Genomic DNA, 21,091 nt, shown 5'->3' on the forward strand with positions numbered 1-21,091 from the left:
TCATGACCAAGAACATCATTCGTTGCTTGCAGCTGATGCTGCTCATCGATCTCTTCGTCCTCTGATTTGATTGCAATTGGGTTTTCTTCTGCCTCGAATAAATCATCCGGTATTTCGCCGCAACATTCATATGTCATGTTCGCTTGATGAACAGTATAACACTTCTTGTGCACATCCTTCGGTGTATCCGGTGAGGAAACTTCGGTTTTAATTGACAGTTCTGTTCCAACCGTTTGTTCGACAGAGTGGTCGGGATCTTCTTGAGTGATTTGTGATCCGTTCTTCGCTTTGTTCTGCTTTTTCAAACGCACTTCGCACATCGTGCACAAATACGATGGAACTCCAGGAGAGAATTCAATCTGTAAAAATAAGAGTCTCATAGAACAGTCTTCCTGGTGGAAAAGGGTAAGATGTCTGTTGTTACAATGTTGCTACCTGAACACCGGTGCATTCGGAGAGCTTCTGAAGGTTGCATCGTCCAGAATCTTCGTTCGCTAGAGGCTCCAAAGCATCATCGTTCGACAAACACCAACTACATACTTTTGCGCTTCTGGAAAATAATTCGCTATAATACCTCTTAATCCTTATTGAACACGAACTCACTCAACACCATCTTCTTTCTTAATCAATGCCGAAGCCTCCATTTTAACTGCAATCGTTTATTAAGATGATTTTGTAAAATCGTTCTCTTTGCACGTGGTTATTGAACAAAGAATGCTTGGGTTTTTGTCTCTTGATAATCTCGATTTTTGACAGCTTCTAGGCGCGAAAATTCGTAAACAACGGCGCTCCTGAGAGTGAGTAGTTTGACAAGCACTGAGGTCACTCATTTCGATCATTTATTAAAGCGTTTCTATGATTTGGGGTCAGGGCTGCTTTCGATTTGAATCGGAATTGCGGTTATCTATTTATTAAAACATGAAATACAACATCAAAGTTCTACTTCCCTGATTTTCTTCTTCGTTTCATCCCAGTCATTGTTTCAGGGTCTTGCTTTAGAAAGCAAGTGGAGTGACTTTTCTAAAGAACTTTTATAAGTATTAAAATATCGTCGCTTTCTTCGATAATGATTCGGAATCGCACCAAAAACATGTAACAAGAACTGTGTGTTGTGCAATTTTGACATTTTTAAATGACGACAATGTGTTATTGTTGGACAATACTAGTTGCGGTGTGCGTACCGAAAACCCAAATGTTTCCCAAATGTATTTATGAACCTTTGTTAATTCCGTTTTCTTAAATAACTTTCAATAACTCCATGTCCGTGAACTTAATAACTCCATGTCCGTCCCGGTATTCATGGCCTCGTCGATGCTCAAGAATGCACGTCAAACATCGTACCCCCAAACGGTGGACTGCTTTTCGTGAACGTGGCCCATTAAATAACTCACATTGGGTGAAAAATTAAAAATGGCCTCGCGTAAAAATGTCAACCAAACTGACCGCCTGCCCAACCGTGCTGGCGATCCGATTCCGTCCGCTACTACTGCGCTATCGAACGATCTTAACACCCTGTGTTCCCGGCTTATTTATGGGTCCCGAGAAGGACCCATAGCCCCCCAGGGGAGTGTCGATAGAGCGGCAGTTTAGTGCAGAATTTATTATTTTGCCTACATTTAGCGTGTGCCGTACCGTGCCGCATGGGTGTGCCAGGCCCCGTTTCACGCGACGACAGAACCCGGCCGGGGGCCACTAGTGACAAACAACACCTCCCTGCTCGGGTGGCGGGTGGCAACAAATGTCGCACGGGCTAAACAATGCTGTCGAGATTGCGAGGTGCACTTTCAGCAGTTCCATTTTCGCGGCGCGCATTATTAGATAACACACACACCCCCCGAACATGGGCCGGGACATGGCGCAGGACAAGCTTAGCGAGCGATTAGCCGAGCCGAGCGGGGGCCATAAATTATGCACTTTATGCAGCGAGCATGCTTGGCGACACGGGTAAACGAATTGCACACTTCCAATCGGAAATCATAAACGACGTATGCCCAGTGCCGAATTCCTTGCACCTTTCGGGGGCCTGGAACCTTCAATCAAAGCGTTATTCTCGGAAGGGGCGCGACTCTGGGAGCGGGTTAAGACATCCATCCGGTGGCGGCGGCGGATGGTGCTGTGGCGGATCTCCGCTGCAACGGAAGCCGCCGTGATAAAAAGAGTGGCCGGCCGGGCCAGAGAGTGGACTGTCAATAAAATTTTATCGATCCGAAGCATTTCTCATTAGCATTTCCATTAACATTTCCCTTTCCGCGTTATTTGGGTGCGACTTTCGGGGCAGCGGTGGCGGCGGCGGCTGCATTTCGGGTGCCGGGCACCACAAACGTTGCGTGCCGATTGTGAGCTTTTTGCGTTAAATTTTCGCGTGCGCAGGTTTCGCGAGGTTACTGATCGTTTGCCGTCTTGCGTTCGCTTCCCTTTGCAGATGTCAATAACCTGAAGGCCACGGGCGCGCCGCCAGCGCACGCTGCACCACGAAACCGATCACTGCCATCATCGATGTGTTCCGTCCATCCCGACCCGACCCCGTCGAGATAAGGTACCCTGCCGCCAGTCAGCCAGTCAGCCAGCCAGCCGATACCTGCGGCACTTTACGCCCTACTGCACTTTGACGGTGCCAACACGCTGCCAACCACCGACACCGATCGATCCGACCGATTGATACGCACGATCGACGCACGGAAACTGCCACCGAGTCCCGGGAGTCCGGGTGACTTGCGTACCCCGGGCCACGTTCAGCGACGAACACAAATCTGCCTGCCCGGCCAAAGCGACGGAGCGAGCGACAGAGTGAACCGGCGAAAACGAAAGGTTGTGGCCATTTGTTTTTTTTTGGTTCCCCCACAGAGAGTATCGGAAACGCATTAACGTTCCGCAGCGCAACGAATGTGAGAGCGAACCATTATCGAGCCTCCGAGCCTCCGAGCTGCCGGCTGCCAATTAAAACGTGAGGCTCCAAACTGCGAGCTCGGTCGGGGGCTTTTGGGGCTCGTTGCCATTTGTTTGTTTTCCGGCCGACCGACCGAACCAACCTCGGAGAAGCCTCGGAGCGCGGATGCACATGTTGGATCTGGTCACCGATATCGCGATGGCGTCGTCGTCGGGCATGGAAATCAGCGAACCCTTCCGCACGGAGGACCTCTCCAAGACGGACTTTTTCGACTTCGTCACCGGCTCCGCACCGGATATGGCCATCAGCAGTAGCAGCGGTGGCAGCGCCAGCGGTGGCAACGCCAACAGCAACCGGGTGATGTCGGGTGTCGGCCTGGGTGGAACGGTGACCGACCGACCGCCCGGTGGTGGTGGCCGTAACGGGAACGCCGACGGAACGTTGGACGGATCGCCTGCCAACCGAAGTGCCACCAGCACGGCGGGAAACCCCACCGGCGACGCCAACGATCAGCCCCTGCAAGGATTCGATCAGGTGAGTTAAGCAGTCGATTTTACGGAGGTCACTAGATTCGTTCGCGAGCTCACACATTGCATTAACATCGTCAATCGTTTATTAGCAGAAATTAAAAGGTTTCGATTCCGCTGGCTGCATGTCTGATAGCTGCGGGGCGCGTGCTTTTCGAACAATATTCTCGCCAACTGAGGGTTAATGAAAAGAATTGCATTCGTAACGAGGCAAGCCGCGTCCGCAGAAGACTGCCACCGGCACCGGACTAATGATCGATCGTTAATAAAGAAATTATTATTATTTGAACGGGCAGCACCAGCCGGGACGGACATTTGCCGGGTCCCGGGCCCCGGCTAAGTAAGGTTCCCACACACACGCGACCCAACCAATCGAACTGTTACGATCCCATCAGTGTCGGCCGGCCTCGGGATCGGGCCGGTAAACGAAAGCGAAACTTAATAACATAACCTCACTCGGCGCGCTGATGTTGTGATTTGCGAATTGCGGTGAAAGGAGGATGAGACTCGTCGGCCCGTCCCGGTGTCCGGGGCTTTTTCTTTCAACGATAGTGCTGCTACTACGTCTACTAATATAGTAATTGGCCACATGGAAGGAAACGCGGTAAACCGGGTCGCCAGTCCGGGCGCTGTAATTTGTTTGAGTAGAGAGCGGCGGGCGGGCGGGCGGCCGCCACTTGGCAACGCACTCGAGACAAGACTCGGTGGTACAATATTAATAAAGATATAAAGGGATGGCCGATGGCGGGCAGTCACGCACGCCACCGCCGCCGCCGCCTGGACCCGGTGGACTTTGATTGATGGCAGCGAAAAACGGAATACGAAAAACCTGCCGGAAAAACCCCTGGTGCCGTTCTTGGCCACCGGGGCGCCGGGCACCGAGCAGAACTGCAACATAGTTCACACCTGCGGTCCACCGGCTAGAGCGAGAGGCGCGTAATCTGCGCGAGATCGCGGCGGCGGCGGCGGCGCAGGAACTCAATTCCTCGATCCACCGGAGCGCATCGCACCGGACCGGCGATCGTTAACAGCTTAATTAATTTAATTATTTCTTCATCCTACCCGCCCGAGGGCCAGAGTGGGCGAGAGTCTCCCTTCGACATTCGTCATCGCGTCAGGCGTCTCGATTAAGACGAAAAAACATAACCCATCCCTCCGGATCGTGAGGGTACCACCGGTACCGGCAGAGGCAGGGTCCAAATTCATATTCCAATTTCTGGCCGCAGCGGCGCATAATGAATGGCGCGGCACCTTCGTGCCGCTGACTGCGCACGGAATCTGGCCCCTGCTACGCTCTGATCCGCCGCGGCCGATAAGATCGCGAGCTGTGCTGATCGATTTTTTCGGAACGGAAAATGGAAGCGAAGCGTTTTCGCAACGTAGCGGGGCCGCGTGCCACCAACGGATGACAAACGATCCACACAGGAGATTTACTGATTTTATCTCGGTTATGTCATCTTCACGGAGAAGAAATCCATCAACCGTTGCGCGGTGAGATGCGTTCGTGCGGCGGCCCACGAGGCTAATGAATGAATGCAAGCCTCATCGCGCACTCGCACGAAGATGATTCGTTACGCCCCGGAGGGGCCGTGTATGTGTTCTGCAATCGATATATCTATTTTGGCCACCGGGAAAGTCGGCCGCTTCCGCAGTGGAGAACCAATCGACGGCAGACAAACCGGCGATCCATAAGACAGCTGGCTTAAGAGCGAATTTCTGATACCGAAGATCGGAACTTCCGACCTTGAACTCTTTATGGTCCCCCACTAACGCGCGGTCTAATTTTATGGACAGCCCGAAATGGCTTCATCTCTCAAAAACAAAACCGGTAAAGTGAAGCGTCGGTGTTAATTACCGTGCGTGGCACTGCTCCGATCGTCCGAATGACAGCCACGCACGCACACCCCAAATTCCAAGTGGGCCCCAACCGGCTAGAGCTGAAAAAGGGCGTCTCTAATCTCTGCGGGGAACAGCAAGTGACAATTAAACGAGTCAACGAGTCAACGAGTCTCTCCGAGTTCCGTTCCGAGCCGCTACCGACGGCATGTCACCGGAGCGCGGTCGGTAACCGAAAGCCGCGGGTGTCGTACAGTAGAGGCAGATGGAAGCCAGAGATAACGGCGACAACCGACAGCGAGGACAGCGAGAGGATTTACCCCGGGTCCGCTAGCACACCTGGCCTCGTGGCAGCCCACGCACCGTAGCCAGGTCCTCCTGCTTCGCCGTGTTCTTCTTCACAGCACAGCTGGCCAGCTCACGACTTGGTCCACGAAGCTATAATGACGAGTACTCTCTCCGGAGGCCAGCTGGCCTTATCATCCTTCTCGTCCGGCGGCGGCGGCGGTGGGTGAGTGATGATGATTTAGTGCCATTAGAGCACGGACGCAACAAACGCGCAAGTGCACGACTTCTGCTGCCCGAGGGTCTCCGAGGGCTCGGGGACTAATCAGTCGTCGGTCGTCTCCATCGGGGGGTGCCCATCAAGCGATGGCGCAGCATCCCCCTGGCCGCAGCGAAGATGGCTCGTTGCGGCGCGTAACTAGCTCCAAATAGATCCTTCGCATTCGTCAATCAATTAACGCGCGCCGCGGTGTGCGTCTGGGCCACGAATGCGACGGGTGGCTCGGAACTTGCCCTCTCCCGTCGGCCGTTCACTGCTTCGTGGCCACGACACGAAATGAGTTTTAGATGAAACAGAAAGTTAGTTACGCGCGTCTGCTGCGTGGTGGGCCTGGCGGGGCAAGATTTATTGGTAAACATCAACCACGGCCACGACCACGACCACGACGACGAACCAGTTCAGCTCATTAGCCGCTGGTGGCCACCTGCGTTTCGTTTCTCGTTCAGTCCTCTCCGATGGCCACCCGGCGAGGAATACATTTTTGTGATTTTACGCTTGTCGTTTGTCCGGGCGCAAGGACCTCCACGGTGTTGCGGTTCCCAATCAAGTAGACACAGACATCGTCGTCCTTCCATCGGCGTGCACACTGGCGTCATCGGGCATAACCTTGTCAGCGACGTGTTTCGACACGAGCCCGTCGGGAGTAACGTGCAGCACTGAGAACCCATCGTACCAGGCTTCCTGGTCGTCCAGAATGTCCTTCAACTGCCACAGTTTGTACTTCCAAAGCATCAGCAACACCCGGAGCGCACTAATGCCCCGTATGCGCCACCGAACCCGCACGGTACCGTCCTCGGGATGTGTGGTAATCTTCAGCACGTCGAACGTGACGTAGGCAAACTTTAGGTGGGCTACCGTGCGCAGCAGGGCCATCTGCTGGACGTAGTAGAACAGCCCGATCGTTCGCGTGCCGCGGATGTTGTTTTCGAAGATTAACTTTGGACTGTAAATAGAATAATCGAGAGGCTGGACGAACAGTTTCGGTAGCGTATGCAACAGGACACGGTGGACACGTTCCAACTGCTCCTCCGTAGGTTGACCGTCGCTGGCCGTCCTCTTCCTGGAGGAAACCCGTTCGCAATAAACGGTGCGGTTGAGTGTTGACGGAACTTGTATTCTTCGGGCAGCGTTTCTGGCCAGCAGCAGCAGCAGTTCGCGGTGCTGGATGATGCACCGTCCTTTGGTCGAGCCTTTCGCTACGTATCGCCGAATCCGAGGACCAAACACTTGGTCCAATGGGCAACATTTCGTTGACACTGCGCGCACAGCCATGTTTTGCCGGTTGCTGCGATTCACATTTCCGGAGAATTCGCAGTAAAAACAAACAGGCCGCCCGAACGCTAGCGCCATCTGGAGGCGCAACGGACAAGCTTTCGGTGCAGCCGCCGGCGGCTGTTGGCGAAATGTTGGATTTGAATTTTCTTGAACGCTGCCTTTTTTTATCCGTTGTGATGCAAGAGTAAATGTTAAACTCTTGCAAGAAGAAGGAAGTGAAACTGAGTTAACCAACCAATACGCAAGGCGCAGCGACCCAGTCAGCTTGCTTTCTTACCAACCGGTCCCCCAGCATTGGCGGCCATCATCAAACAACAGCGTTCGGCTCCTTCAGCAGCCCCTGCATCAGGTTTATGATCGTTCCGTGAGCGGTCCTAATCCTTCACCTGCACTCCGTGCCCGTTGCCGTCGAATCGGTCGTCTATTAAATGTACACCCTCACGTGTTACAGTAATTCGCAAACCACCTATTTGGCCGGCTGAGGCTGTAATTTGACGCTTCCACTGACCTGCGAGCCGAGGCTCGCTGACCAACGGACCTGCTACGGATTACGATTTTGCCTGTTGATTAAAGTAGGTGTACGCGTAAACCCAATAATCTGCCTCCGTCTGGCCTCGGAGTGCACGGAGTCGACGACGGCGGTTGAAGTGTGATCGAGTGTTCCTTTCGAACAAATTTCACGCCCCGAGGACTTCCGCCATCAGATCAGTACGCTGTTCGTTCTGGGCGCTCACGGAATATTGCACTTTGTTGTGCAAAAAGGGGACATAAAGCAAAGAATGCTTGTACCACCCCGCGGTGACCCTCGCCGGCTCATTATCGCCATCAGGCACGACCACAGCGCCGCGCGGCGAGATGTCGTTCCGGTGTCCGGGGGCCACCAAGAATCACGCAAATCGTGAGCATTTAGTTGGACGCGTAAAAGATCGTAAAATCATTTGCGCGATCGATTCGTGGCCAGCCGCCTGTGCACACGACGGATGAGTCGGAGGGTCCATAAATCATGCGGCATTGGCAGCCGGCAGCCGGCGTAACTGAATACATTAATTAATTGTATTACGTCTTCTTCGCCACTTCGACTTCACCGACAACGTGTGTGAGATGGTGTCCATTTAGCCCGTTGATATTTATTGCCATTCCGCCTATTGCAAGATGGTACGCCCCATCGGTGTGCTTGGTTCCTTTAAATGTCGGGGGATTGTTACATTGTTAAGCGCTCACCGATGGCTCTTTATTTCAATCCGTCCGGTTTTGTTGCTCTCTCCGCAGTTCTGGGGCTCCGATAAGGATGCGAACCGGCTCGATCCGGCCATGTTCGAGGACCTGAACCGCTACTGTTGGATCCAGCAGAACAATAACAACAACAACAACAGCAGTGCTGCCAATAACAACAGCACCAACAACAACAACAACGGAGCGCTGAACCATCAGGTGGCCGACACCGATGGGCAGGTAAGTGTGTGTATGTGCGCGATGCCCTCGCAGAGGACTTTAGCTCCGTTTGCTTCTGCTGCTTCCAGATCTACACGCTGACAGTATTAAATGGAGCACCGGAGCCGTGGGTGTTGCGCAAGGACCCAACCACCTCGTCGGAGCCCGCGGCACCGGCCTCGAATCTTGATCTCGACACGATTCTCGGCGGCTTTCCGGGCTACGTCAAGACGGAGTGCTTCTCGTACGATGACAGTGGGTTCGGGACGGACCACCACGCGAAAGAGGACCCCCATCAGCAACAGCAGCAACACCAGCAACATCTGCTGGTGCAGCAACAGCACCAGCATCTCCAGCAACAAGTACAACCTCAGCAGCAGCAACAGCAGCAGCAGCAGATGCCGGTCACGTCGAGCAACATTGTGCTGTCGAGCAACCTGCTCGACCCGAACAGTGTCCTGGCGTACCAGAACAACAACAACAACGATTGGCAGATGTCGGACCACAACGTGATACAGCAGGAAACGCCGGAGTCGCTACTGCGCAGTGCGCTGCAGGGCAAGGGCTACACCAAAGGGATGCAGCAGCTACAGAACGGGGCCACCGTGGGCGGTGGGGCCGTTACCGTGCTGCCGTCCCCCGGCCACATGAAGGACGACGAGTTGCGGCGCGTTCTGTACGCGACCCACGGCGATCCGACCGACTCGCTGTCCGCGTACGCCGACTCCACGCTCACCAGCAGCATCTACGACGAATCGGTCCTACACTCGCCTGCCTCGACGAACCAATCGGTACAGCAACATCATCAGCAGCAGCAGCAGCTCGCCGGGGATCTGGGCGGTGGGCCTGGGGGGCCAGGCTCCGGTCCCGGGAGTGTCGTCGTGGACGACATGTTCCTCACGCTCGATGCCGCCTTCACCGAGGACTACGAGAAGCTGAAGCGGATAGCGACCGAGGTGCAACAGTTTTGCACCGACAACAACAACTACGCGGAGATTATCGTCGAAACGGGTTCGTCGATCGTCGGCAACAATGGTCTCTCCACCGCGGCCGCCGCCAACAACCACAACCTCGGGCACGGTAACGGTGCGCCGAGTCTGCTGAACAGCAGCAGCAGCAGTACCGTGGCCAACAGCAACAACCACCACCCGCTGATCCTCTCGTCACCCAGCACACCGACGGCGGCACCGGCCGCGGGGCTGCAGCAGCGACAGCCGACCGTTTCGACGACCACCTGCTCCGACGTGGTCACGACCACGTCCACCACAAAAGCCAAGACGCCACGGGCCAAGAAAAGCTACAAACGATCTCTCAGCACCAGCAACAGCGCAGGCGGCGCGACCGGAACCGGTGCACAGAACCCCAGCAGCAGTGCCATCCTGGCCACCGGCAACACCAACCTAACGTGCCTTGCCACCCCACAACACAGCAACCACAACAACAACAACAACAACACGAACATGAGCAACCTCAACACGATGCTGAGCCCTAACGGGGGCGCCGCCGGAGGTACCGGGAGCGGAAACACGACCACGTCCACCACCACCACCACGAGTCCGACCCAGTGCGGCAATGGCCAGCGGAAGGAACGCTCGCTGCACTACTGCTCGATCTGCTCGAAGGGCTTCAAGGACAAGTACTCGGTGAACGTGCACATCCGGACACACACAGGCGAGAAGCCGTTCGCCTGTTCGCTCTGCGGTAAGAGCTTCCGCCAGAAGGCGCACCTGGCCAAACACTACCAGACGCACCTGGCCCAGAAGAACCCTGCGGCCGGTACCGGTGCCGGCGTCGGGACGGTGTCGAAGCAAAGCAAACAGAGCCGACTGGCGGCCCCGCCACCGCCGCTCCTGGCCGACCCTTCCGGTGTCCCACCTGTCCCACCTCCGCCGCCTCCGCCACCGCCGGGCCTGCTGGCCACGTCCGTTGGGCCGCCACCGATCGGAGTGGACAGCCGGCTCGACATGTCCCCGCCGTTGCTCCTCAATACCCCAGCAGCCAGCAGTGCCGCGAACAACACTGCCCCACCAATCGTGGCCAGTAGGTGAAGCACCAGCAAGGAACGGGGCCCCGGGGCGCCGATATTGGTTCCGAGGAACGCGAAGCAACCGCGCGCGTGTTGACGACAAATTTTACTTTGTTCCTATTTTAATGTATTTACGACGAGCCCCTATGTGTGTGTGTGCGTGTGTGTGCTTAGCGTGATAGGAATGTGATAGAGCGCGCACGAGCAGGAGCAGTTGCTGGGGCGGTCCGGAGTGGCCACAGCTCTCCCACTCACATCGAAATTACTGTGATGAATCAGCTCATCCGCCTCCGGTGCGCATCGCGAACGTATCCTTGTCCCTCCCTCCTCCCGCCCAGGAACCGGAAGCAGCCAGCGGGAGAACCAAGTGCAAATACCACCTTCCATTATCATCGACATTCTTGCCATTTTACCTTTCGTTTGTTTAGTTGTGTTTACTTTTTGTGTACTTTTGTAGGATAGACGCGATCAATTGCGCTTGATCAAAAACTCACACTGCCAGCGGCGACGATCGGCGTTGTTACATGACAACGAAGCGTTTAGTAGATTTAGAGGGGCGGTCGCAGCGACCGCCACCACCGCGACCCTACTCATTCTACCCCCCTGCCGGATCGATCATTCATTAGCAACATTAGAGATCGTACGATCGTGTAGATTTAGTGTTCTTTGTTAGATTTAGTGTAGAGAATGCTTTCTTAGGCCAATGTTCGCTCAGGGCGCGGCCCTTGAGCATTTAGCTTATAGTTCCGGTTCCGCCGCGACCGTTCGATGCATTGTTTTGTTTCTTGTTTATCTTTTTTGTTTGCCTTTAGAACAATTATTATCCCCGGGCCCCATTGTGTGTGTCCCGTGTTTTGTTAAAAATTATCCTTGTCACTGTGCAACAACAAAAAACTGTGTGCTGTTTTGTTAAGAAAAGGTGTCGTACCACTTCGCAAGTGTTTAGTAAATTTAGCCAAACTTACGACAAACCCGACATGAGATTAGTGTTGTCGGTGGGAATCCGAGATTATCCGTGTTACGGCCCAAGGGGCCCAACGATGCTGCCTGCGGTCCGACGCGCACTAAATTATTTGCCATTCGTCGCGTCAGTCCGCGCTGCGGGCGGGGAAAGAATTCAAATTGTAGTAAATTATTATTGCTGTTGTTCGTTGCCGCGAGAGCTTCCGAGAGATTATTTTACTGTTACTGTTACACACTTATGTCTAGCAACCCCCCCTTCCGCTTCTTTTTGTGTCCCACAGCCCGGGTTCCGTTGGGTTCCGTGATCGTTGAACTAGTTTCGTAAGGCAACTCACTCGCCCCTAGGATCGTTTCAGTTTCATAGTTTCGTTCGCCTATTTACAGCCGGGAAGGGCAAAACACTCACGTTAAGGCATATTTAGGCATATTTTGTAACGTTTTTCCGCCGCTCGATCGATCGGCTTGTGTTAGTTAAATATACGTGTTTATGTTTGTTTCGTGTACGCTGGAAAGCTGTGTTTGGGCGACCTTTTGTTTAGAGCATATATTTTACGGGCGCGCGTCCTTTGTAGCTATTTTATAAAGTTTATTGTAAGTAGATCTAACGGACGGAAAATAGGAGGAACCATGACGCCGCCGCCGTAGGTGAAACCGATGAAACACTAGAACTCCGGGCAGGCGGTTCGTAAAGTATAGCGTTGAGGAATAATGATACAAATAAAATGTTCAATATTGAGCCAAATACACATGGAATAGTTACTGCGCGTCTATCACCAGCAGCGGGCGCTCCATATTTACGGACAATAAATGACTTATGGAGGTTAGTTTTGAACACATTTTTAAGCAACTTTGCAGAGAGATTTTTATTGCTTTTTAACGAACGTAACGTCGGCGTCTATTTATTATTTCTGACTGGAGAATTTATTTCTGATTTCCATTTATTTTATGATTCAAAAAAAATCATATTAAGCCGGCCTGAATCGGTTGTCGGAAGCATTTCTATCGAGTACGTTTGCTGTCCAAGTAACTTATCAAGTCACCACTTTCGCGAGCCCTCGAGTGCTCTAGTGTTCTCTTTCGCTCTTCAAACAGACATGCGTCTCTTTCTCTGAAAAATGCTGAATAGCGGTCTTTTAACGTTTCGTATTACCTTTCTAAACTGCTTTTCTTGGGAAATACCTTGCGTTCAAGTTGCGTTCCTTGCTTGGGAAATACCTTGGGAAATACCTTGCGTTTGCGTTCAATATCGTTCCTGTTAGATTTCATTGTAAATATGTAAAATATGTATGCGCGGCATTGCGAATAGGTTTCGCCACGCTCGAATAGGGCGGTCATGTCATCGATCGGGCGGTCCACAACACCACAAATCGTTTGCCAACCAAAAAAACAACAAATCTTTCTTGGTGTCTCGGAACGGACAGACGAAAGCGCTCCGGATAAGTAAGATGCCTCATGCCACATGAAATATTTCTTTCTCTGGCCACTTCACTTTACGAAACGAATAAAAGGCATAATAGCGTGCCACGATATGTGTATCATAATGTTTTATATTATTTCGTATTTATGTAGACGCGACTTCTAGGCTTCCGGTTCCGGCTCCGGCTTTAGCGATAACTCGGAAACATTCGAGTCATCCTGTTCATCGTCGTGGTTCGCAAAGTGCTCGTTCAGTTCTTCGATGCTCAAGCAGCGCTCGTCGCAGATGTCGCACCTAAACCGGCCGGCTTTCTTATGTTCTAGGACATGCAGTGTGACGGCATAAAGACTCAAGTACGGTTTCCCACATTCCTCGCACTCCCACTCGTATCGCAGTTGACCGCCTCGCTTAGTCTTTTGGTACTTTGTTACTCCAGCGACTCCTTCGGTGCTCTCCCATTCGCGTTTCACATGGCAAGCCACCCACATGTCATTGGTACGAGCAACCTCTCTGTTTGCGGCGTCCCACTCCAACAGGAAGGACTTGCAATCCATACAAAGAAACGAGGGTGTTCCGGCCAAAGGAGTTACCTGTAGAAGCAAGCGTTAAACCGAGTACCGTTTGTGGCCGCGCAAGTTAACTTACCTTCACTTTTGATATTTTCGTGATTCTGTTGAGGGTTAAGGAACCGAAGTGTTCCTCCTCATCGATTTTGAACATTCTTGGACGGGCCCACAAGCACATCCGACAGGTTGCTGGATTCCTAGGATCGGCAGCAGGTTAGAATACTGTTTGAAAGATCAAACTTTACATCTCGCCTCCAGCAACTTACCCGCTAAGGATAGCTCTTGCGATGGCCGCTTCGTCAATATCATCAGGCAGCGGTTCAGGTAGTTGCATTTGGGGCGGTTCAAGGTCCATTTTTGTTAAGTAAAGTAAAAAACAACCGCCGAATGGTCTTGTCCTCCAAATAAAAAACTAAAAAAACTAATTCGCGTCAAACAATAGCTTTGTTTCGATGGTAAAACACAACCGCGGCACTTTCGAGGCCAAGCCAAACAGAAGCATTCCTGTGCCGAAATGACAGTTCTCGACCCAAGCTTGGTATCTCTTTCTTGCTCCCTCTCTCTTTCTCGATCGCGACTTGTCAAGACTTCTTCTCCGTGGTCGAAAATGTTTATTGGCCGGTCCACACGCTACGATTTGACTGCTACTTTGCACTGCGCAGATCAAAGTTGTTATCGGATCGTAGCAATCTGTGGAGCGTCCACACGCTACGATTTCGTTACGATTTGCGGCGCAATAATAATCGGTCACAGTGGTCGAGGAAACGGTTTTTAAAGCGAAGCAATGATTAAATTTAAAGCGATAAATCCCGTAAAAAACTCGGGCATCAACATGTCAAACCCACCATCAACACACGCACACATGTATGGAAGTTGGACAGATATCAATGCTCGCCTGCTTTAACTTTCTAAAACTGCCAACAACGATTAAAGTCGTTGCAACTTCCCCGTCCACACGTTACGATCGGTCGCCGGCGATGCGATTGCACAGACTAAAGTAGCAGTCAAATCGTAGCGTGTGGACTGGGCTTAACACTTTTCGGTACCTAAATCAATAAACCTGAATGGTGAGTACGGTGTAAAATCGTACGTAACGTATGATTTATTATTCCCATATTTACATTCACGCACAGAACGCGGGTTTCATTCGGAAACACGTCAAGCAGCATCGATCAGGGTACGGAGGGGCTTAAGTATAAAGTTAGCAAAAAAGAAAACAAAAAAGCACTCAAACAAAGCGGAGCCGTGGCGACCGTACGGGTGCATCCCGGGGTGAGGCGTACGAGAGGCAGCATGATGAGAAGGCCGTCTGCAGCGACGATCCTAGGGCGCTCGCTATTCGCGTCTCAGATTGTCCAACCGGGCCTGTAGATCGGCGTCGGTGTCCGACGCAGGCGATCCTGCCCCACCACCCGACCCACCCGCTGCCCCGACGGCGGCTGCTTGAGGAACTTTGGCACCGCTCACCGTCAGCGAACCGGAAGCCTGCAACGGCAAGAGAATTAGTACCAAACAAAGGGGAAGGCTCTTGGCTCTCGTCGAACGCACCTGTGGCAACCCGGACAGCTGATCGTTGAGCTGCAGACCCAGCTCGTCCAGCACCTGCGACACGATGGCGTCCGTTTCCTCCTCGTCGCCCTCATCCTCCATCGCGTCGTCCATGGCGTCGTTGATCATCTCCTCCTTCATGTCCATGATCTCCGATTGCTTCTCAAACTCGTGCAGTATCTTCTGGATCTGTGGCAGGTTGAGCTGGCGGTTCATGTTGGTCATCGCCTTGGTAACGCCCTTCATCGCTTCGCCCATGGCATTCTGCGATTTGAGCGTCTGTATCTTGGGCGACACCGCCTGAATGTTGGCCTTCATCAGCATAAACTTGCGCACGTAGCGGCGCGTTCGCACCAAATCCTTGGCCATGATCTTCACCGCGTCCATCTGGTTCTCCTTCGCCAGCTTCTTGATGTCGGCGATGATTTTCTTCTCTTGCTGCTCCATTTTCATCTTTTCCCGGTCCAGGTCGCGCATCGCCTTGTTCAGCGCCCGCTGGTTCTTTCGCATCATCTCGTCCGGCGTCATTCGCTTTCCAAACAGCCACTCCATGGTTTTGCTGTACCTTTACCAAGAGTAAAGTAATCCAAACACTCGTTCACCACGAATCTTATGCAGGGGCTTTCTATCGCGCCGTTCCGTAGTTCCGGGCTTTCTCCTTTCCTATATGCTTCGATGCCCTTTTTTGTTGTGACTCACCGCCACTGATTGATGATTGTTTTAAAAGGTTTCTGTGTTTTCATTTGTTTGGTGTGTGACAGCTCGCAACGCAGCCATGCGAAAGTATGCAGCCAAAAATAAAAGTATGTCGACTCCGTGTTTGACATGAGCCGGATGTCGACGAAATCGACATCCGAACCAAGACCGATTTTCACAACAAAGGCACGTAAACAAACTCGCTGCGGACACATTAAACCCTTGCACAATTAATAACGCCTGGCCATGGCACTGGCGGCAAAACGAACCCTCTCGGAGCTAACGCCTGTAAGTTACACCTACCGCCCCGTGCGGTGCAACTCCTTGCAGTGATCCGATCCTATTGCCCACTACTAGGATCCAACACCGGCGGTACCACAGATTCCGACCCATCGGCTGTACAAACGGATTCGCCGCAACGCGTGCAAAGGCAGCGGAACGCTTACGTCCATCCTCGGGCTCGTGACGCAGCTCGAGGACGCGACGAGTAACGAGGCGCTGCAGATTCTGATCAAAATCACCGATTCGATGCAGTTCGACGAGAGCGAGTTCCCGGACGCGATCCGTAGGCTGGTGGAGCACTTTCTGCGCGAGCCCGAATCGGCGGTCCGGGTGAAGATACTGTCACTGTTTGGCGATCTCGCGACCGAAACCGGCATCGACGGGCAGCAGCTGATCGACGAGGTGATCAAGCTGCTGAAGAACGAACGATCGTCCAAGGTCATTTCGCAGGGCCTCACAGTACTCGGCCGGATCGGCAGATCGTTCACGCCCACGGTGTCCTACATCAACAAGATGGTGTTCTTTGCGAAGGTGAAACTGTTCTCCGCGAGTCACAACGTCCAGCGGCACGCCATCCTGCTGTTGGGCGTGTTTGTGCTCGTGTCCGACGCGGAGAAGGAAAGTCTCGAGCTGATCGGCAAGTACACCGATTCGCCGGATGCCCGCGTGAGGGCACAGGCGTTCCGCTCGATGCTGACCCTGGGCGATCGTGGCGTTCAGCTTCCGCCGTCACTGTACCCACGGGCCTGTGCCTCACTCGCGGACGATTACGAGTGCGTACGGCGGGAAGCGTTGAACATGGTGTGTGAGCTCGGTATCCGGCACCCGGAGAAGTAAGTATCCGGCAACATTGGACCATTCTCCAGCATCCAGCAAACCGTTGCCCTTTTCCGGTCCGTAGGTTGATCAAGGTCCAAGACTCGGAACAAGAGGTACGCATGATCGATGACGCGTTCGGGAAGGTTTGCTCGGCGATCTGCGATCTGTCGATGAACGTGCGCACACAGGCGGCCGAGCTGCTCGGCGGCATGACGGCGGTCAGCGACGGGTTCCTGCACCAGACGCTCGACAAGAAGCTGATGAGCAATATGCGGCGCAAGAAGAGCCTGCACGAGCGCAGCGCGGCCCACTTTGCGAGCGGCGAGTGGTCCAGCGGCAAAAAGTGGGCCGACGACGCCCCGAAGGAGGTCATCTCGGCCGACTCCGTGTCCCTGATGGCGTCCGGTGCGTGCGGTGCGCTGGTACAGGGCCTGGAGGACGAGTTCCTCGAAGTGCGGACGGCCTCGGTGAACTCGATGTGCAAGCTGGCGCTTAAGAATTCGCTCTTTGCCGTGACGTCGCTCGATTTTCTGGTCGACATGTTCAACGACGAGATCGAGGAGGTTCGCCTGCGCGCGATCTACAGCTTGACGGCGATCTCGCGCCACATCATTCTGCGCGAGGATCAGCTCGAGACGATGCTCAGCTCGCTGGAGGACTACTCGGTGGAGGTGCGCGAGGGCTTGCACCTGATGCTGGGCGCGTGCAAAGTGTCCACCAAAAACTGTCTCACGCTCGTCGTGCAGAAGGTGCTCGACGTGCTGCTCAAGTACCCGGAAGATCGGCTCTCGACCTTCGGCTGCATGCAGCGCGTCGGCCAGAAGCACCCGGAGATCTGCATGTCGATCACGCCGCAGCTCCTGCAGGATCACCCGTTCTTCGATAGCGCCGAGCGGGACGTCGAAGATCCGGCGTACGTGTGCGTGCTGATCATGCTGTTCAACGCCGCCCAGCATCTGCCCGCCATGCTGAGCCTGTTCCCCGAGACCACCATCAAACACTACGCGTACCTGCGCGACACGATGCCCAACTTTGTCCCCCGGCTCGATGTGGGGGGCGACGGCAAAGAACTGAACCTAACCGGATCGACCGGATCACGGCAGTTCCTGGAAACGCTGCTCAGCAACATTCAGCGCGCCTACTCGGCCCCACAGGCCCGCCAGGCCCTCCTGAAGGCGGCCCAGGACGATCTTGATCGGTTGGCCGAAATTGATCCGGCCTTCTCCGGTACGGCCAACTTTACGTCCGTGTTCTTCGGGGCCCAGCTGCAGATGGAACAGCTACAGCTGGCCGCCACCGGGCACTCGATCAAGGCCCCGATCAAGGAGTGTCTGCAGCAGCTGATCAAAAAGTGTCTCATGCTGCAGAACCTGTTCTCGAACCTGACCACCGACGACCAGCTGCTCGTGAAGCAGATGTGCCTGCGGGCCAGCGCCCTGAACTTGGTGCTGATCGTGAAGGACCGAGCGCAGAGTGCCCTCGGGCCGTGCCAACTGTTGCTGCACATCGCGAGCGATGCGAGCAGCTTTCTGCAGGAGAACGTGGCCCTCGCTGCGGACTCGTTTACCGGCGGAATCCTGACCAAGCTGGCGGCGATCGGTGATCCGAAGCCGGGCCGGGTGTATCGAGAAATCTTACCCATCGTACAAACCGCGGCCCCGGTCGTCATTCCACAGATCAACACCAATGTGAGGGAGCGTGACCACGCGGCCATTCGGAACCGTTCGCTCATTCGTTTCTTTCGTTGCAGATCAAAATGTGTAAAGCGCGGATCATCGAACCCACGGAGAGCTCGTACAGTGCCGACAACGTCATCAAGGTGACGGCCGGCCTGATAGCGGCCGTTCCGTTCGTGGCGGAGCTGGACAACCTGCAGCAAACGCAGCGGCAAGATTTGCGGCTGAAGATCAAGTACCCCGACCAGAACGTGCACATCATCGTGCCACGGAAGCGCGACCTGAAGAAGGTCATGACGGAGCAGGGCGAAAGCGAGTCCCAGTGGCGGCTGCGGACGAAGGTGCTCCTGTCGCACGGTGTCTGGACCGAAGCGTCGACCGTCGAGATCACGATCTGTCTGTCGGTGCGCGCGAACAACGAGCTGGAACTGTGCAAACCGGTCAAGGTGCACTTTGCGCCGAAACCGGTCAAACGTGGCCTGTGAGCTTCCCGGTGGTTGGAAATAAACGAACCCAGCGAACACACACACGTGTGGTCGAAACTTTCTTCTATCATTAGTATTATCATCGTTTTATTGATTACAAGTATGCGCCATGCGGTTTCCGGGGACTACAAATGGTTCCTAAAGTGTAAAAAGCAATAGACGATAAATATAGCGTGACCGTTCCTCCTCACACTCCCGGTTCCCGGCGCCATGTGCCGGTGAAAGGTGGCGTGTGCTTTCGCGTGATTATTTCCGGGCAGCCTCCTGCAGGCTTTGCATCCGCTCCTCCGCCACCAGGCGCTGCAGTCGGCTCCTCCATCGCGGTCGTTGAGGACGCGATGATCTGTTCATCCGCAGCGTTCGTGGAAGGCTTGTGTGTGTTGACAATGGAGGTCTACGAAGCGAAAATTCGGTACATTTTCAAATCTTGTCCGTTAACTTCGATTTCATTTTAGCCAACCTACTACTTACACCAAATTCCGCTGCCAGCGCCTTGCAGTGGCAAGGTCTCCAAAACGGCGTCTTCTGTGTAATACAATAAGTTGAATACGAAGTTAGTCATACGTTTTGTTGTAAGAAAAGTGTTGGTAAGGATAAGTTGTATACCTCTTCACTACTAGAATCGGATGACAGAGGTTTTCGCGTCCCTAAGATTCGGCGGCCGCTGAGTTGCGAGAAAAGAGCGATCCTCCTCTGCGGATTGCGTTCAACCGGCGGGGTCTGTGACGAAAAGTGTTTCGAAATGTACAATAATGGCCAGGTGGTGACGGCAGTTGTATACGCATAGCCCAGTGTACAAAATTGAGTACCCGAGCTGCTACTGGATCTCGGCCGGGACGTATCTTAGCTTCGAAAATTTATGGAATCGCTCGCACTAGTGCTAAACCAGATCGACACCAATGATTCAGTTCTGGTAATGGGTGACTTCAACCAGCCAGCTACAAACTGGACGCGATCAGAACTGATGGATGGATGTGCAGGCTTCTTCGGTGTCCGGTGCTGCGGCGTTCTTTGTGGACGGCATCAATTTTCACGGCCTTATTCAGCGGAACACGATTACTAACGTCCTGGGGCGAAACTTGGAAACTTGGACTCTCGAAAACCGCGAAAACCAGCGAACTGCGACTATTCGGAACATAATCTGCGAAAACTGCGAAATAATATTCGGAACATAATATTCGTTCCGCAGCGTCACACATTAGAGAACAACTAACTCCACGTTACGGTAAAGTTGTCTATTTCGCCTAATTTGTTAGCTTTTTCTCCCCTTTTGCCAGTTCAAGTGTGTTCCATTCTCTTTCTTCTTTTGCTTTGTAAAATGCATCGAAGAATTTGCACCAAACTATCTACGCAGCGAACCCGGCTGGAGCCACCGACCGAAAACAAAAACAGTGCGTAGACGGATACCACTAACCGCCACCAACGCAGACCTCAATCCGCAGACCGGACCTGGCCACTTTGGCTTCTCTCCGAGCCAATAAACGGCGATCGGCGATCATCACCGTTCACCGACGGACAAGCGGACGAAATAATGTACTGCACTGATTTATAAATCGATTATCTTCAACGATATCTCCGACTATCGATAAGTATAGCACTAACCACAAAAGACTCCCACATTTTCTGCCGTGCCGCTTCGGTATCGTCACTCTGCGGGAGTAATATTGAATGCCATATAATTACTGTTCTTATGATGTTGTGCAAAGTGCACTTGTTAACGCAATTGTTACCTGTGTTGTAGGTTCCATCCTTAAAATCGTATAATTTAAATGCCGCACTGTCAATAACAACTACTCTTGGCCACGGTTGCCGGTTTTGTGCCAGCTAGCCGGCTTGTGATCGCCGGCGAAACGAGCTGCAGACTGGTAAAGGCTGGCCCGCAAAACAGCGGACATCGACCCGAAGCACCCGTTCCGCTGCTTCTATTCTCTACGCTAGGTTAGATTCAGACAAACCACATCAACGCGTCCAACGATATGAAAGCAGTCCTGAAGAACCTGCCCATTTACGATTCCTACACCTCCCCTTTTCTTCAACGTACAATATATCACTTCCGGCTCCTCATAGGTGATTTGCTCGAACTTGAATGCAA

General features: G+C 53.4%; 7 protein-coding genes across 7 annotated transcripts in view; 3 read left to right on the top strand and 4 right to left on the bottom strand.

Annotated features, from left to right (window-relative positions):
• The window catches only part of LOC128274741 (zinc finger protein 239-like), a 46,126-nt gene extending 43,694 nt beyond the window's left edge, over positions 1 to 2,432 (top strand). Inside the window, exon 4 of the mRNA XM_053013040.1 lies at positions 2,423 to 2,432. Within this exon, the coding sequence (XP_052869000.1) occupies positions 2,423 to 2,432 (10 nt within the window). The remainder of the gene's footprint in view (positions 1 to 2,422) is intronic.
• A 620-nt stretch (positions 2,433 to 3,052) lies between these two features.
• LOC128274748 (probable serine/threonine-protein kinase tsuA) lies at positions 3,053 to 10,569 on the top strand. The gene is made up of 3 exons (XM_053013049.1): positions 3,053 to 3,421; positions 8,360 to 8,542; positions 8,611 to 10,569. The coding sequence occupies exons 1-3, from the start codon at positions 3,053 to 3,055 to the stop codon at positions 10,567 to 10,569; spliced, it is 2,511 nt and encodes an 836-aa protein (XP_052869009.1).
• Positions 6,359 to 8,227, bottom strand: LOC128272171 (uncharacterized protein C6orf136 homolog). Its single transcript, XM_053009927.1, has 2 exons — positions 8,151 to 8,227; positions 6,359 to 6,875 (listed from the first exon to the last, which is right to left on the bottom strand). Exons 1-2 carry the CDS (start codon positions 8,225 to 8,227, stop codon positions 6,359 to 6,361), a joined length of 594 nt encoding a protein of 197 aa, XP_052865887.1.
• Positions 10,570 to 13,046: 2,477 nt separating the features above from the next.
• LOC128273939 (zinc finger protein 778-like) lies at positions 13,047 to 13,988 on the bottom strand. The gene is made up of 3 exons (XM_053012012.1): positions 13,760 to 13,988; positions 13,573 to 13,690; positions 13,047 to 13,517 (listed from the first exon to the last, which is right to left on the bottom strand). Exons 1-3 carry the CDS (start codon positions 13,846 to 13,848, stop codon positions 13,089 to 13,091), a joined length of 636 nt encoding a protein of 211 aa, XP_052867972.1. The 5' UTR covers positions 13,849 to 13,988; the 3' UTR covers positions 13,047 to 13,088.
• Positions 13,989 to 14,565: 577 nt separating this feature from the next.
• LOC128272467 (charged multivesicular body protein 2a) lies at positions 14,566 to 15,702 on the bottom strand. The gene is made up of 2 exons (XM_053010284.1): positions 15,042 to 15,702; positions 14,566 to 14,978 (listed from the first exon to the last, which is right to left on the bottom strand). The coding sequence occupies exons 1-2, from the start codon at positions 15,591 to 15,593 to the stop codon at positions 14,829 to 14,831; spliced, it is 702 nt and encodes a 233-aa protein (XP_052866244.1). The 5' UTR covers positions 15,594 to 15,702; the 3' UTR covers positions 14,566 to 14,828.
• Positions 15,703 to 15,983: 281 nt separating this feature from the next.
• Positions 15,984 to 18,999, top strand: LOC128274755 (integrator complex subunit 4). The gene is made up of 4 exons (XM_053013057.1): positions 15,984 to 16,025; positions 16,095 to 16,852; positions 16,921 to 18,526; positions 18,589 to 18,999. The coding sequence occupies exons 1-4, from the start codon at positions 15,984 to 15,986 to the stop codon at positions 18,997 to 18,999; spliced, it is 2,817 nt and encodes a 938-aa protein (XP_052869017.1).
• Positions 19,000 to 19,186: 187 nt separating this feature from the next.
• LOC128274760 (uncharacterized) lies at positions 19,187 to 20,747 on the bottom strand. Its single transcript, XM_053013062.1, has 4 exons — positions 20,730 to 20,747; positions 19,606 to 19,719; positions 19,471 to 19,524; positions 19,187 to 19,393 (listed from the first exon to the last, which is right to left on the bottom strand). Exons 1-4 carry the CDS (start codon positions 20,745 to 20,747, stop codon positions 19,187 to 19,189), a joined length of 393 nt encoding a protein of 130 aa, XP_052869022.1.
• Between the last annotated feature and the right edge of the window lie 344 nt (positions 20,748 to 21,091).

Source organism: Anopheles cruzii, chromosome 3, assembly GCF_943734635.1.
Source record: "Anopheles cruzii chromosome 3, idAnoCruzAS_RS32_06, whole genome shotgun sequence".
NCBI classification, from domain to species: domain Eukaryota; kingdom Metazoa; phylum Arthropoda; class Insecta; order Diptera; family Culicidae; genus Anopheles; species Anopheles cruzii.

Coding starts and splice junctions, on each gene's coding strand:
- LOC128274755 (XM_053013057.1), top strand. CDS start 15,984: ATGGCACTGGCGGCAAAACGAACCCTCTCGGAGCTAACGCCT. Junction 16,026..16,094: donor CCCTCTCGGAGCTAACGCCT/GTAAGTTACACC, acceptor GCCCACTACTAG/GATCCAACACCGGCGGTACC. Junction 16,853..16,920: donor GGTATCCGGCACCCGGAGAA/GTAAGTATCCGG, acceptor TCCGGTCCGTAG/GTTGATCAAGGTCCAAGACT.
- LOC128273939 (XM_053012012.1), bottom strand. CDS start 13,848: ATGGACCTTGAACCGCCCCAAATGCAACTACCTGAACCGCTGCCTGAT. Junction 13,691..13,759: donor GCAAGAGCTATCCTTAGCGG/GTAAGTTGCTGG, acceptor TGCCGATCCTAG/GAATCCAGCAACCTGTCGGA. Junction 13,518..13,572: donor CGAAAATATCAAAAGTGAAG/GTAAGTTAACTT, acceptor TTGCTTCTACAG/GTAACTCCTTTGGCCGGAAC.
- LOC128272171 (XM_053009927.1), bottom strand. CDS start 8,227: ATGGCAATAAATATCAACGGGCTAAATGGACACCATCTCACACACGTT. Junction 6,876..8,150: donor GTCGAAGTGGCGAAGAAGAC/GTAATACAATTA, acceptor GGTTTCCTCCAG/GAAGAGGACGGCCAGCGACG.
- LOC128274748 (XM_053013049.1), top strand. CDS start 3,053: ATGCACATGTTGGATCTGGTCACCGATATCGCGATGGCGTCGTCGTCG. Junction 3,422..8,359: donor CCCTGCAAGGATTCGATCAG/GTGAGTTAAGCA, acceptor CTCTCTCCGCAG/TTCTGGGGCTCCGATAAGGA. Junction 8,543..8,610: donor TGGCCGACACCGATGGGCAG/GTAAGTGTGTGT, acceptor TGCTGCTTCCAG/ATCTACACGCTGACAGTATT.
- LOC128274760 (XM_053013062.1), bottom strand. Junction 19,525..19,605: donor CCGATTCTAGTAGTGAAGAG/GTATACAACTTA, acceptor TGTATTACACAG/AAGACGCCGTTTTGGAGACC. Junction 19,394..19,470: donor CGCTGGCAGCGGAATTTGGT/GTAAGTAGTAGG, acceptor TTCGCTTCGTAG/ACCTCCATTGTCAACACACA.
- LOC128272467 (XM_053010284.1), bottom strand. CDS start 15,593: ATGGAGTGGCTGTTTGGAAAGCGAATGACGCCGGACGAGATGATGCGA. Junction 14,979..15,041: donor AGCTGTCCGGGTTGCCACAG/GTGCGTTCGACG, acceptor TTGCCGTTGCAG/GCTTCCGGTTCGCTGACGGT.